The sequence below is a fragment of the Rhizophagus irregularis genome, chromosome 13 (assembly GCF_026210795.1).
Source record: "Rhizophagus irregularis chromosome 13, complete sequence".
Taxonomy (NCBI): Eukaryota; Fungi; Glomeromycota; class Glomeromycetes; order Glomerales; family Glomeraceae; genus Rhizophagus; species Rhizophagus irregularis.
In genome coordinates, this window is record NC_089441.1 from 2,313,441 (window position 1) to 2,329,938 (window position 16,498).

At 30.3% G+C, this 16,498-nt stretch overlaps 3 protein-coding genes across 3 annotated transcripts; 1 reads left to right on the forward strand and 2 right to left on the reverse strand.

The window, feature by feature from the left end:
• Positions 1-1,593: 1,593 nt before the first annotated feature.
• OCT59_005077 (uncharacterized protein) lies at positions 1,594-2,124 on the reverse strand (the record flags this gene model as incomplete). The annotated part of the gene is made up of 1 exon (XM_066138154.1): positions 1,594-2,124. One exon carries the CDS (start codon positions 2,122-2,124, stop codon positions 1,594-1,596), a length of 531 nt encoding a protein of 176 aa, XP_065997331.1.
• Positions 2,125-10,471: 8,347 nt separating this feature from the next.
• On the forward strand, positions 10,472-11,189 carry OCT59_005078 (uncharacterized protein; the record flags this gene model as incomplete). Its single annotated transcript, XM_066138155.1, has 2 exons — positions 10,472-10,786; positions 10,863-11,189. The coding sequence occupies 2 exons, from the start codon at positions 10,472-10,474 to the stop codon at positions 11,187-11,189; spliced, it is 642 nt and encodes a 213-aa protein (XP_065997332.1).
• Positions 11,190-12,820: 1,631 nt separating this feature from the next.
• Positions 12,821-13,603, reverse strand: OCT59_005079 (uncharacterized protein; the record flags this gene model as incomplete). The annotated part of the gene is made up of 1 exon (XM_025327437.1): positions 12,821-13,603. The coding sequence occupies one exon, from the start codon at positions 13,601-13,603 to the stop codon at positions 12,821-12,823; it is 783 nt and encodes a 260-aa protein (XP_025171359.1).
• Positions 13,604-16,498: the final 2,895 nt, after the last annotated feature.

Genomic DNA, 16,498 nt, shown 5'->3' on the forward strand with positions numbered 1-16,498 from the left:
GGAGGAAAAAACAGGACGTCAGATAATGAGAAATACTATCTGCAGACTAGGGATTGGAATCGATTATCATTATTAAAATTGATTTTAGAATTGATTTTAGAATCGATTAATCGTTAATTAATTATTAATCGAAATTATACTACTGCTGCCAGTCACGTAACTATCAAGATTATTAGGATTGACATAAAAAATTTCCTTTTTGGGAATTTTGTACAACATAACTTGAATTTCATTAGACAACAAATTTCCTTTTTTGGATTTTTGTTAATATCATGTAATAACGATCTAACTTCTTATTAATGGACTACCCCCAAAATGTCACAAAATGGCCGGCATTAAGAAATTAAGAAATTAACTATATAACAAATAATGTGTGACAAATAGGTTTTTGTCAACCAAAACAAAACCAATATTTGTAGGGAAATCTTATTAACGCTACTGCGCTACAATAAGTAAATTCGATTTTTATTCGATAATCGATTTAAAATTGATTATTATCAATTTTCGATAAATTCAATTATTATAAAATCGATTCTAATCTCTACTGCAGACAAAAAAGGCTTTCTTATGCAGCTGATTAAGTCCAATTTAAAAATCCCATTAAGGCGAAGTTGGTGAGAGTAGAAAAAAACAGGATGTAAGGAAATTTGAGAAGTAACCCATACCCTTCTCATTTATGAAAGGCTCCTGCTCGGCTGCTTAGATCCGATTTAAAAACCCTACTAAAGTGAAGTCGGTGAGGGAGGAAAAAAACAGGACATCAAGTAATGAAAAGTACTATCTCATACAAACTAATTATGCCTTTCCTGATTTGGCTAACTTAATCTGATTAAAAAACTTCACTAAGGTGAAGTTGGTGAGGAAGGAAGAAGAAAAACATCAACCACATCAGCAAGTTTTAGAAGTGTTGACTTACACCAGTATACATGTTGATCAACACTAGCTAAACCAAGTCCTTCAGATACTTATAGAAAATAGTTATTCAACGTGTATACTGGTGTGAATCAACACCTGTATACTGGAGTTTACCAGCACATAATATAAATATATGCGTTGTTCAACTTTAATGTGTAGTTCAACACATTATATACTGTTGTTCAACGCTATCAACATTGCCGTTAATATACGGCATATTATTTTTTTATTTTTTTATTTTTGTTTACCTTAAGAATCGAACCAGATAACTCAGTTATCATGTCTCATGACCTAACAACTAAGCTATCTAATTTTTTTTAATTAAAAGTTATTATAGCTTATAGTATTTAATTACTAATGCACACGTTTAAATATTTAAACAGTACATTTATGGTATAAATATAGATATATATTAATTGGAGTTATAATTGAATTAGTTTTATTACTAATTATATGGTTTGTTGCGAGAAACAAGTTCCTAAAAGAAAGAAATTTCTCGACGATTACCTTTTACCCACTTATTTTAATAGATTTTGTATTAGATATAATAGTATTAGGAGTTCATAGAAGAGATCTAAAATGGTTCTATATTTGCAGGTAATTATCTTGTTTTTTTTTATATTATAATATACTAATCGTATTTCTTTTTTTTATCTTGTATGTATATAACAAGGATTACTATATCTTAACAAGAACGGACAATAATGCCATTCGAGAATACTCTTCTTTTTGATGTTGGCCACAAGTTATTCTGTTTCCAAATTTTTTTGACATATGTGTGTATATAGAAAGACTGAGTTTTGTCAAAATGAGGAAATGGAGTAACTTTTTGTACATAGTGTTCTTTGCCGTAGAACGAATAAAGTCAACTAAGAGGATTAGTAAAGTGTGACCACTGGTGATAAGTTCAGGACTCTTAGGTGGACACGAGAATCTTGCGCCAAAGATTTTCTTTACATTATGGATATTCCAGGAATGAATGGTATATCTAAAGTTTTCCAAGATAGCAGGAACACTTCCAATTCCCATACTATCATGAGAGCCCACAGAACATGGTGGTACTGTCCACATTGTTTCATAGTAAGGAAAGATAGTCTCATTTCCTTTGTGACCACATAGGTTTACAGAAGATACTGGTACTGCCTTCGTTATCTCATAATAAATGAAGCTTTCTTCATTTTCTCTATGAACACAAGTATCTACAAACATTGGCACATCAGGAAATTTTATAGTGCGAAAAATTGTGTAAGTTTACGATTTTGTAAGTTTACGAAAGTTTATGGCATAATATTTCGAAAAATTTCAAAATATTACGTAAGTTTACAATTTCGTAAGATTTATGTGATATTACGGTTAAAATATTACGTAAGTTTTCAATATCGTAAGATTTACGCAATATTACGGTCAAAATATTCTGCAAATTTACGAAACTGTAAACCTGCGTAATATTACGGTTGAAATATTTCGAAAATTTACGAAACTGTAAACCTGCGTAATATTACGGTTGAAATATTTCGAAAATTTACGAAACTGTAAACCTGCGTAATATTACGGTTGAAATATTTCGAAAATTTACGAAACTGTAAACCTGCGTAATATTACGGTTGAAATATTTCGAAAATTTACGAAACTGTAAACCTGCGTAATATTACGGTTAAAATATTTCGAAAATTTACGAAACTGTAAACCTGCGTAATATTACGGTTGAAATATTTCGAAAATTTACGAAACTGTAAACCTGCGTAATATTACGGTTAAAATATTTCGAAAATTTACGAAACTGTAAACCTGCGTAATATTACGGTCAAAATATTCTGCAAATTTACGAAACTGTAAACCTGCGTAATATTACGGTTGAAATATTTCGAAAATTTACGAAACTGTAAACCTGCGTAATATTACGGTTGAAATATTTCGAAAATTTACGAGATTGTAAACTGCATATGCAGTAGAACGTATACAAGGGGCATGTGATACTATTGAATAATCAAAAATAATATAAACACCTTTTCTTTTATATAAACACCTTTTTTTTTAAGTTTGGGAAAGCAAATTTATTTTTATTTACGAATTTTTTATTATTTACAATTTTTATGTTAAAAATTAAAGTAAATTCTAATTTTTATTATAACTTAATAAAAAAAATACACATTTGATACTTGTTCGCTACTATTTTATAAAATAGTACCCAGGCTGTACGGCGTGGACGTCAGTATCAGTCACAGCCCAAAAAAAACGTGAGTCTCCAGCCGATATTTGGTATGGACTGGGCCTAGCTACTCACTTAATAAATAATAAAAAAATAAAAATAATTATCTTCTTCTACGATACGTAGGTAAGTTTCTCCTTGCCCTACGATCGTCACGCGTGACTAAAATTGATCAAATTTATCAAATTTAAAACATGAACGTAAATATTAATTATAAATTTTATTATAGTATAATTACCCGGCCTCTCCCAAAATCTCGTTCTAAATTCGCGATAATATTTTGCGCCGGTACGCGTCCACAGCCGCCGCCCAGGGTTACCATTACGATAAAGGACATAGTTCTAAATATCAAAATCAGTTTGAATATTCGGTAAATACATTTAATTTATATGAATGTAATGTTATTTATTTACTTACATGGTAATCCCTGACGAGGTTCCTCCACTTTTGGCTGCACTGTTGCCCGGAAACCCTCGTTCGAAATATTCTATTTATTCTGATTCAATTAAATGGATTGGTTAATTTGAATTTAAATTCTTTCTTAAAGAAATTATAGATATTAGTCATATGAACCTATTGGCAACAGAGTCCCAAAAATCTTGGCGGCTTCTACCATTAATATTATGGTAGGCACGGTTTCTGTCGCGGCGTATGTCGACAAGTTCGTCCATTATAGCCCAGTTCCAATGGACGTTATAGGAACGACGACGTGTTTGGCGAGGCATTATTAGATTTGATTTGATTTTTATAATTTGATTTTGGGATGAGTAAAAATTTGAAAGAAAGTCGTAAAATGTCACTTTAAATAAAATTTGAACAATACCTCTTTGGTTTGATTTTATTTCTCGTTTCAATTAAAATTTAATTTATTAGACTTTTCATCATTAAACATATTAATTAAATCTCATGCGGATATGGATTATCTAAATATAAATATCATGATTCTAAATATAAATATAAATCACTTAATTTATTTTAATTTTTTTTTAAAAAAAAATCTTAGTTTGATTTCAATTAAAAATAATTAAAAATCATGTACATGATTTCAATTAAAAATAATTAAAAATCATGTACATGTTTTGGTTATTTAAATATAAATATCAATATATTATATTTAAAAATAAACCAATTTATTATTAGCACATTCTATTGAATTTTAAAAAAATCAATTTTTTTTTTAAAAAAAAATCATCAATATATCATATTTAAAAATAAAACAATTATATTCTGATTAAATATTTTGCGTACATTTCTTAAAAAAATCATAAAAAAAAATCTTGTACGTCGTACATGCAATTACTAAATATCATCCCCTTGTGATAAATAAAAAATTACGCAACACAAATTCAACACAAACTCAACACAAATTTAACAAATTTAACGAAATTTGGCCAAAATTAATAATTTTTTACCAGAATTATCAACACAAATTGAACACAAATTGAACACAAATTTCAGTCACGATTTATTTATGTCACACCCGTGTTGTTAATAATTAAATAAATAAATCTGCATTTTATTTATGATATGGGAAACGTGACCATAAATTCTTTAAGGATATAATTTTATTAAAATAAATCAAAACTCCTATATCAAGTGACTAAAAAATATATTTATTTACGAAATATTCATTTTGTTTATCAAATCGGGGTACTATGTGAACGACACCATGTATAGACTCTATAGCTACAAAGTTATATAATTCTATCAATTTTAAGTGAGGACATCCATATAAATATGGGTTCCTTTTAGATTTAAAATCGTACCATTGAATTAATGCGAGATTTAGCGGTGGGTCTGTTAATACTTCTGCTAACAATAAGGCCTATAAATAATAAATATTTATTAATACTTTATAATAAATTATTACATAAATTGGAAAAATACCTGTCCATAACAAAGTCCTTTGTCTGATATATAATCATTTGATTCTTCAGAATCCATTGAAATAGCTATGTCGCTAAACCATACTTTATTATGATACCTGTTTGTGGCACGCATTATGGCACCATTTTCCAGTGTTACCGATCCGTATATGTTTATTCGGGTTTCACCAATAATTGTGAACCCATCAAGTAAATCTAGATATGAATCCAGACAACTTATAAATCTAGCAAAACCGGTCTGCATTTTATTGTCTACGGAATCTTTTTTTTCATTAAAAAATGTATTTGCATCTTGTAAAGAGAAATCAAAGAGTCTTGCAGAAAATTTACAAGTGCGAGGTGTTTTTGCCGGATTCACTGAATGTTGAGACATTCTAATAGATATTGCTTGACGTTTTATCTATTAATTTAATTTCCATCTTAAGTTATATAATAAATATATACAATAAATAAATTTCCAAATACTTACAGTTCGTAAAAGCTGAGGTTCGACATCTTTTTTATTGCTAATTCGGTAGGGTATTTTAACGAAATATTTGTGGAGACTTTCGTAAGTTTCTGTGGTATAGCCATTTATTGCGCCATAAGATCGTATTGAGTCAATAATGTGATAAACCCATGAATGCAATTTAAGCAACTTCAAATTGGAAGGAGAAACAAATTTAAAAGCCTTGACAAACATCCGCGCCCATCTATGTATTGCATCCTAAAATTTAAATGTTAATTTAATTTATTTAATTTAAATTTTCGATTTTACTAAAATTTTAATACATACATTAAATTTCTCCAAGTCACTTTCACTAAATTCTTCATATCTACTTAAAATATACATTTCATTCCAATATTCGTACAATTTCACAAGATCATCATTATTTACAAAATTATCTACTTCGTTATTATTTTCATCATATAAATTATCAATAACAAATATCATGACTTTCATCAAACTTCGATATTCATTAGCAGTTAATCTTGCAATTGACTGCAGTCCATTGGAAAAAAATTTTAATGGCGGGAAAACGTGGAATTGCTGCTAGACGGCGATCTACTTCTTCAACTAATTTATTACCATTAACATGTTGCAATTTTAAGATATCGCACGTGAAGATAATTTGATAATGAAATAAACCCAAATCTAAATGATGCATTCTGTCAGGAACAGTAGCCAAGTAGATATTTATATTCCTTGATAATATAAATATTTATAATTAATATATATATATGTTATTATAATTATTTCTACTTTTGCATACTTACGGCAAATCCCAAAAAAAATTAGGTACAGATTCTATGCAAACAGATTTTTGTGTATCATTTTCAAAATATTTACGCATTTCATCATGAGTTCTTAGTATTACATCATTAACCGATAAGTTTATATTTGCAAGATTGTCCCTTTTAATTAAACAGGAGTGACATGGAAGGCTTGAATTGGAGGATTTATAAACTAAACAAAAACTTGCGGCTTCTGGCCAATCTGCAATAATAGTTGAAACTCTAGGATAAAACCAGGTATTTTCATTATTTATAAAAAGGTCTATACCATCTTTTAATAAAATAATTGGTTCTAGTAAATGACGTAAAGATTTATGAAAGGTATCACGAACCAGATCTTTATTTGCAGCTTCTAAAATTGGTAAATATCCCAAAAGTTGCTTTGCATCCTGTTTATTACGACTAAGGATGGTCATCGGTCCTACCGGTCCTACTCGGTCCTGGACCGGTCGGTCCCAGGACTTGTAGGACCGGACCGCGGTCTTGCATTTTTTTGTGGCGCAGTAGGACCAATCCTGAGGACCGACCAGTCCTCATACCGGTCTTCATATAATAAATGATTTTTATATTGAATAAACCTATTAATCTGACAAAGGTCTTCATAAAGTAATATAAAGACCGGCCATTTCCAAACCAATAAATAATGACAATCACTCTTCCCACTTGTAGAGTTGCTTGTCAAAACGCTGAAACTCCGAAACTCCAAAAAAAGCCTTTAAGCGGAATATCTCGTCATCCAGTGATCGTAAAAGGATGAAACCACCACCATTCGAATCGTCTCAGCGAGACGCGTCGAATGGTGACTAAATCATGTTTCTAGGATCGATAGATAGTCGGTAATTATTGAATTTATTATCAAATAGTTTTGCCGACGTAATTTTTTTTTATCGATTCTAAAATCATGATTTTGATACCATTTGACGCGCCGCAGCGAGACGATTCGAATGGTGGTAAAATCATCCTTTTATAATCACTGGATAGCGAGATATTGCGTTTTGAAGTATTTTTTCTCAAAGCTTTAAATTTTGCATGACGTTGTGATGATATCCAGGTGATTTGTAAAAAAAAAATTTATATTAAAAATCATCCCAATTAGTGTTCATTTATAAAACAAGGCTATTCCTAATAAAGTTAGGGAAGAAAATCTTTTTTTATTTGCAAAAAAAAGAAAAAAAGACCGATCGGTCTTAAAAAGACTGCGGTCCTTAAAAAGACCGACGGTCTTATTATATGTGATACAGGACCGAAAGACCGCGGTCCTACACTAAGATGGACCGGTCCGTCTTTTTATGGTGTAGGACCGTAGGACCGCGGTCTTCTAGGACCGATGACCATCTTTAATTACGACGCCATATTGGAATATTGCCTAATGAAATATATATTGGATGCAATTGACTTTTTCCTAATGTATCTGTAGTTGTTGCATCTGAATATAAAATAATTGATAATAATTTGGAACCAGTAGGTAAGGATTCTTGCGTAGTTTTCCACCATTTTCCAGTGTTTTGTTCACTGTAAATACTTTCTCTATTATACTATAAAATAATATAAATAAATTAAAATAAATATTATTTAAATTATTGAATTAACTAATATTTACTATTTACCTCATAGTTTTCGTAAGATAGCGCAAAATTTTGTGTTATGTCAGGAACAGTTAAGATATTTTTGATGCACTGTATTAAGTTTTGATAATAAAGAAAATAATCTTTATCCTTATGTTTTGTTATAAGAACTTTACTAAATTCTAAATTAGAAAACTTCATATTATTCATAAATGCTCGTCCCTGTTCAATATTTTTTGGTAATGGTGATTCTGTAAGATTTGAATGTTTATTAAAAAAACGTATTATTTCATTACCACCTTTATTGTTTATTTTATATTTCGTTACTAATAACATTAGATCTTTATAAGCATCATTAGGAAATTCTGTGCAAGTTTTGGTATTGAGATTTTTGGGTTCTTCAAAAATTTCAGGCTCTTCAGATGAATCTAATATATTTTCAAAGTTACTATCTTCAAGGCTCATCTCTGATATTGCACTTCCAATACTGTCAAATGACATATTTTGTACATTATTATCATCATCCACCTAAAATTATAAACCAAAATGAGTTAGTATAATTTGAGCTTTTTCTTTAAAAAGAATAATCTGGAATAACATAATTACCTCAACTTTATCATTTTCATATTCACTACTTAGATTACTTCTTGTATCCATTTCACTGCTATATTTTTCACTATCATTATTATCATCATCATCTTCTACTTCTACTTCTACATTTTTTAAGCATTTTTGGGCGTGTTGAGTATATGCAAAGCGTTGACTGAATATTCGCATACAAAGGGGGCATTTGAAACTCATGTTACTAAATTAACGCGTCAAATTTGATGAAAAGTATCAATTCACTATTTAATTTATATGAGATTATGTGTGCTAATAAAATTATATTGCAAATTCATTGTAAAAATTTAATGAATTAATTGAATGGATTACAATTGATTGAGTTATTTGAATAGACACGACTACGCAAATTTACGCATTAATGAATGGAACTGGCTGTAAGAATCTGGTGGCTAATATCGCGGAATCATTCGCAATTTTACGCATTATAGCAAAATTTAAAATATGCGAAACACTCAGCAATTTTGCTGTCGGGAACTTGCCGAGTTCGTGGGTTGGCAAATCTAAAAATAAATGTAACAAGTCTATGATGTACCATATAAATATTGTTTATTATTTTATTTACTATTTCAATTTGCCGGCAACCTGCCAAGTGAATCTGACAGCAAAAGTGCTGAGTGTTTCGCATATTTTGAATTTGCTGTAACGGGCTGTAAGAATTCGGATGGCCGGCTAATCATCTGATAATCAGCCGCAAATTTATTGGCTTAACACGGCAAATCACTTTTACAATAATGGACGGATGATCAGCCACAAATTTATGCGATAATCAGGTTATAAGCGCTATCAATCTGATCAGCCAAATGAGTTCACTGGCTGCAACTTTTTTTTTCCATGCATAAAAGCCCCAACATGTGTAACATGTTATTTTTTTATAAATTGGATTTGATTAATATTTCGATTGTACTATGTATGTGCTTTTACGAGAGTTTTTTTTTAAAGTTCTCTTATGAAAGTGTTACAATATTTTTTCGTAATATCACGATGCAAAATTTTTGCATTAGTACATTCATTTTTCGTAATATTTCGCATTAGTTCATCCATTTTTCGCAATATTTCGCAAGTTTTTTTTCTTTTTTAGTATAGAATGGCGGAAATTACCTTATGACAGCTTGCCTCCTTTTTCTGAATTTCTGATTCATGTATTTCCCCCTTTTTCCTCATCCTTTTCGAATTTTCTAGTTCACCTTTTTCTCATATATTTCCTCTTTTTTCTCATATATTTCCTCTTTTTTCTCATATATTTCCTCCTTTTTCTCATATTTTCGTTTCAAATTTATTATCATAATGGCTACAAAGCGTGGCGAAACGAAGAATTGACGATAATGAAAGATTTTCAAAACGTAGTACTGAGGGTAGCGAAGCTGAGAAGCGAGTGAGAATATCCGATGATAGTGTTGATGGTATATATGACATAATATGTATCATATTCTTTATAAAAGAAATTATATAATATATAGTTAAATTATATTTTATTGTTAAAGTTAATAAAAAAACAATAGAAAAACTATTAAGAACCAATTCGCAGATAATTTCTAAGCTTGAAGTTCTTATCACCGGACAAAAAAATCTCGAAACCCGTCTCTCGAGCATAGAAAAAAAGCTCAACGATAATAACAAAAATAATAATAATACAATAGATCCGGAGTATGTAAAGGTAATAAAGATGAATATTATTTAATGTAAACCTGAAATGCTAACCTCGTTTGATTAGGAGCTCGTTAAGAAGGTGTCGAAAATTTTATTTGAAAATTTTGTTTATCCTTCGCAAGACGAGTACAAACTCGCTACCGAAAAATATTTAAAAGACGAAAATCCAGAATTTATGCGCCAGTTCAAAAAAAATCAATGGATTATTTTTTTCGAAAAAAAAATTGCCCCGACTGTAAGTTAAAGCAATTATGAATTTTATTAAATTTCATACTAACATTTTTTTTTAATAGTTAGTACAACAACATAGAAGCATACGAGGGACGTTCACGTCTAGAGTTAAAGACGTTATGTATTCTGTTTTCGAAGCGACTGGGCATAAATTACCGTCTATTAACACTCAGGCTAGTCCGTCAAAGATTCAGGAATGGAAGAGTAAGGCGGAGGTGAAAAGATGTTACAACAACCTATTTAAAAAGGTTAAAGATGGGCAACCTACGACATATATGTCGCTGATAATTGATAAGTTGCGAAAAGAAAATAAAAATCCCTCAAAAACACAAATAGCGTATGCGATTAGCATATGTGAAACGTACTTAAATCCTAATAATCAAAACATTCAAATGAGCGAAAGTATAATGAAGTCGAAGATAATCAACAACTTAGTAAGTTTTTAATTTACAATTTGCAAAATGTGAATTATTTGAATTACAGTTTATTTATTTATTTATTGATTTTTAGCAAAAGTTGGAAAATAGGGATAAATTTACACATTCAGACGATGATTCTCATGATGGTAATGATGTAGACGATGGTGGTGATAGAGCAGCTGACGATAGAGCAGGTGCGGCTGATAATGGTGTGACTAACGATGGTAGGCCTAACGATGGTGCGGCTAACGATGATGCGGCCAACGATGGTGCGGCCAACGATGGTGCGGCCAACGATGGTGCGGCCAATGATGGCATAGCTGACGATGATATACTTTCTATTGACTCTTATAACACGGAGGAGGAAGGTCGGTATGTAAATAGTTTATTAGAGAATTATGGGTTGCATAAAAAATAAATATTATTTTTTATATATATCACACGTAATAGCATTTTTTTTACCATAATTAATATAGTTTTAATAAATAAAATGGTTATTAATTCTTAACAACACGGGTGTGACATAAATAAATCGTGGCTGAAATTTGTGTTCAATTTGTGTTCAATTTGTGTTGATAATTCTGGTAAAAATTTGTTAATTTTGGCCAAATTTCGTTAAATTTGTTAAATTTGTGTTGAATTTGTGTTGATAATTTTTAATTTATCACGAGGGGATAATATTTAGTAATTGTGCATATACAATTTCTGTGATTTTTTAAAATGCGGATTTCCGTAATTTTACGATATCGTATTTTCTGGCCAATCAAAATTAGGCTGATCCTTGCATGTGATTTAATCATTTAATCATTTAATCGTACGCACGCGTTTTTGTCTTATTTATTTTTGTTTCTTATTTCTTTATTCTTTTGTTCAATATTTTTAATTTTTTTGTCTCTTCTTTCTATTTATATTTCTTTAATTATATACAATATATTTACATATATTTCATAATTTATTGCTTTGCAGGTATAGAAATATTTGTTTATTAATACTAATTATTTTCATTTTTTTTTACCTCTTTGTTATTTTGTATCGTAATACTAACAATAATATCCATGTTTCCTTTATTCCTTTTTACTTGTACTTTAATACTAACGATACTAACAATACTAACAACATGTTTATTTTTTCCTTTCTCTTTATTTCTTTATTCTTTTGTTCAATTACTTTGCAGGTATAGAAATATTTATTTATTAATACTAATTATTTTAATATTAACGCGTTTTTTTTTACCTCTTTGTTACTTTATGTCGTAATACTAACAATACTATCTACGTTTCCTTTATTTCTTTTTACTTGTACTTTAATACTAACGATAATATCCATGTTTCTTTTACTCCTTTTACTGTTTCTTTAACTCTTTTTACCTTAATACTAACAATAATAACAATATTTCTTTTATCTTTATATCTAATACTAACGTTACTATAGCTGTTTCTCTTCTTTTTACGTCTAATAATATTGTTACTCTACTCTTTCTTTTTTTTACTTTTATGTATTCTGTATATATTAATAAATACTTGTAATTTTTTATGATTATATCTAATAAAACATACATTATATAAACTTATAGTACAGAAAATGAAGTATTATTTATCGAAATATTTTGAAATATTACGAAATATTAAGTTGTGTAAAATCACAGAATATTACGAATCGTCAAATTATGGAACATTACGCATCATAGAATTTCGAAATATTTTAAAAAGTTGCGAAGTATTACGCAGTAAAATTACGGAATATTACGAATCGTAAAATTACGAAGCCTTGCATACAGTAATATTTCGAAATATTTTAAAAAGTTACAAAATATTACGCTTACGCAAACTTGCGGCGGGTCTGAAAACTTACGAAATATTATGTAAAATTACGAAATATTGCGAACCGCAAAATTACGGAATATTACAAATCGTAAAATTACGAAGCTTTGCATATCGTAATATTTCAAAATATTTTAAAAAGTTACAAAATATTACGCTTACGCAAACTTGCGGCGGGTCTGGAAGCTTACGAAATATTATGATGTGTAAACTTGCGCAACTTTTCGCACTATATAATTTCCTGATGCACCACTTCTGTTTTTTTACTTTTGTTGTATAAAGCATCTTCAAACAGTAAACTATTTGTTGAATCTGTTTGTGAACAAGTCTGAGAACTGCCCCGAAGGGACGTTACTATAGTGTCACAACTAGTGTCACAACTAGAGGGATTACCGGGAGGTTCTATACACAAAATCATACTCTGGTTTTCATTAGTAAAAACAGATGAGGGGCTGTTAATCAAAGGAGAATTAACATATACTATACTAGGAGGAAGTTTATATTTCAGATAACTGTGAGTACTGGATTCCTTATGATCTTTCTTCAAAATGTTGTTTTCTGCATGATTCGCATTAAATGTTGATGATAGTTCATATACAGTATTTTCATTCGTTATCATTTCATGTTTCGTTATTATTTTGCGTACTGGTAGACGAATAGTAGGCGAGGGACTAATCTGCACATTGTTATTAGTTAAGTTAGAAATTTTCTCTGAATAACCAGTATATTCTAATTTCGACAAATCGACAGAGCAGCACTCTCCATTAATCACAATTTCACTATTTTCAGTGACACAAAACAAGAATGAACTATGTAGTATCACATCCGAATCATGTTCTAAAAGCACAGTATTCTCCACTTGGTCGACACTTGTTAAGTCTAGATTCTTCACACTAGGATTGTGTTTAACGAGTTGTTTATGCTCTGTCTTTCCACGAAAATTTCTACAGAAAAATTTCCTAGTATCCAACCTCTCTGAGTATGCTCGCCAAAGAGGCTCAATAGAAGACATTGTAAAATCCCCTCGGGTATAACAAGATAGTCAGAGTAGTTAAGTGCACTGGCCCAAAACATCAGGTGAATAGAATTATTAAAACGTTCAACGAAAGAAACGATTTCATCTCAGTTCTTAGCATCGGCATAGTTATGTACATTATGAAGGGTTTCGAGAAGAGCAGCATCTATATTGGGCATTTCAAAGTCGTCATCTGCTATGAAAAGTGTGGGAGAGTTTGTTTTGCATGGTAAAACATTTTTTTGGAAGTGATTACTCATATTTTTTTGACATCGTGTTCTTTGTTCAAATAAAAAATTTCCGCATGAAACCCATAATTATTAACTGCGAAAATAGGATAAAAAGTTCTGTACTATTTCATTATGTAGTAACAATATATTCTAGAGATTGACTACATTTTATAATGGAAAGTTTGTGTAATCATGTGAATGTGTAAGGGGTATCCAGGTAATGCATGAGGGTATCTCTTCAGGATGTAAAAATCCTTATCTAGTACACGAATGCAGTGTCCCTTTCACTTCATAGGCAAAGCCCATATTAAAGCTCCGAACAGTTCAGGCTAAACCGGGGAACCGATCCGAAACTGGCTCAAAATTCGGTTCGGTTCGGTTCGGGTATTAGAACCGAAAAACCGGCGGTTCGGTTCAGTTTAATCCGATTTTTATAAAAATGCGAAAAATCGAATAGCCGGCCATCTAGTGATCGTACAAAGTCGAACCATATATCATTGGATTCGTCTCGATGAGACGCGTCGAATGGTGGTAAGATCATGTCTCTCGCATCGATAGATCACACGTTAACCCACGCTAAATGATTTATAAATAATTGGAATTAGAAAGCTTTCTATCAGTGCTAGAGACATGTTCTTACCACCATTCAACTCGTCTCATTGAGACGAATCTAATGAGTCCTAATTCATATTTATACGACCATTGGACGACGAATAAATTCATGTATCAGAATTTCTAATTTTTAATGCTCGAAATTTTTAAAAAAATGCGAAACTTGATATTATTCGCCATCCAGTGGTCGTACACGAACGAATTTATATTCATTGGATTCGTCTCACTGAGACGCGTCGAATGGTGGTAAGATCATGATTCTAGCACCGATAGAAAGCTTGCTAATTCCAATTATTTATAAATCATTTAGCGTGGGTTAACGTGTGATCTATCGATGCTAGAGACATGATCTTACCACCATTCGACGCGTCTCATCGAGACGAATCCAATGATATATGGTTCAACTTTGTACGATCACTAGATGGTCGGCTATTCGATTTTTCGCATTTTTATAAAAATCGGATTAAACTGAACCGAACCGCCGGTTTTTCAGTTCGGTTCTTACGGATTTCGGCTCTAATCCGAACCGTCTATAATCCGGACCAAACCGACCCATTCAGAGCTTTAGCCCATATATTACTAGTTTTGGATTAAACATCATACAAAAAAATTGTGCGATATTGTCACATTACACTAGAGTTCCGAACAGGTTGACCAAATTCAGGTAACCTGACAGGTTGACCTGAATTTTTCAGGTCAGGTTTAGCAATTGCAATTCAGCATCAGTTCAGGTTGTAACATCAATATAACCTGAATGACCTGTTGACCTGAAACTATGATTTTATATAATAAGTGGGTTATGGTATTATAATTCACTTTTTATATTGATTTTATATAATAAAAGTGAATTGTGATATTGGGATTCACTTTTTTATATTGATTTATATAATAAAAGTGAATTGCGATATTGGGATTCACTTTTTTATATTGATTTTATATAATAAAAGTGAATTGCGATATTGGGATTCACATTTTTATATCAATTTTATATATAAAAGTGAATTGCTGTATCGGAATTCACTTTTTTATATTGATTTTATATATAAAAAGTGAATTGCGGTATCGGAATTCACTTTTTTATATCGATTTTATATATAAAAAGTGAATTGCGGTATCGGAATTCACTTTTTATATCGATTTTATATTTAAAAAGTTAGTTGCGGTATTGCGATTCACCTTTTTATACGATTTTAATATAAAAAACTGAATCGCAATATTTCATAAAAAATGTTTTGCATCATTTTTTTTGATATTTTTAATATAAATCCTGAAAATTTTCAGGTTTCAGTTTAGGTCAGGTCAAATAGATAACCTGATATGACCTGAACTGACCTGACCTGAAAAAAAATTTCAGGTCAGGTTTATCAATTTACCTGACCTGACCTGACCTGAAATTCAGGTCAGGTATGAGATTTTTGAAAAAAATTCAGGTCAGGTATGAAGATTAACCTGACCTGATTGACCTGTTGACCTGAAACTATTGATTCTACTATATAATAAAAGTGAGTTGCGGTATTGGGATTCACTTTTTTATATGATTTTAATATAAAAATGTTGAATCGCAATATTTTGAGAAAAAACGTTGCGAAAACGTTTTTTTCATAATATTATATTAAAAAAATGTTTTGTAACGTTTTTTTTTTTATATTTCAATAATAACGTTGCAAAAGCATTTTTTTCATAATGTTATATTAAAAACAACGTTTTTTTCAATATTTTAATAAAAAACGTTGCAAAAACGTTTTTTTTCATAATATTATATTAAAAAAAAAAGTTTTGTACCATTTTTTTTCAATACTTTAATAAAAATAGTCCTGAAATTTTTCAGGTTTCAGGTCAGGTCAGGTCAAACAGATAACCTGATATAACCTGACCTGATCTGACCTGAAAAAAAATTTCAGGTCAGGTTTATCAATTAACCTGACCTGACCTGACCCATTTGGAACTCTATTAAATAGAATAACTTTTTCTAAAAAAATTTAACATAATTACTCCTCAAAAAATTGTACTAGACTTACGATTCTCTGGAGCTCCATAATTTGGATCTAAA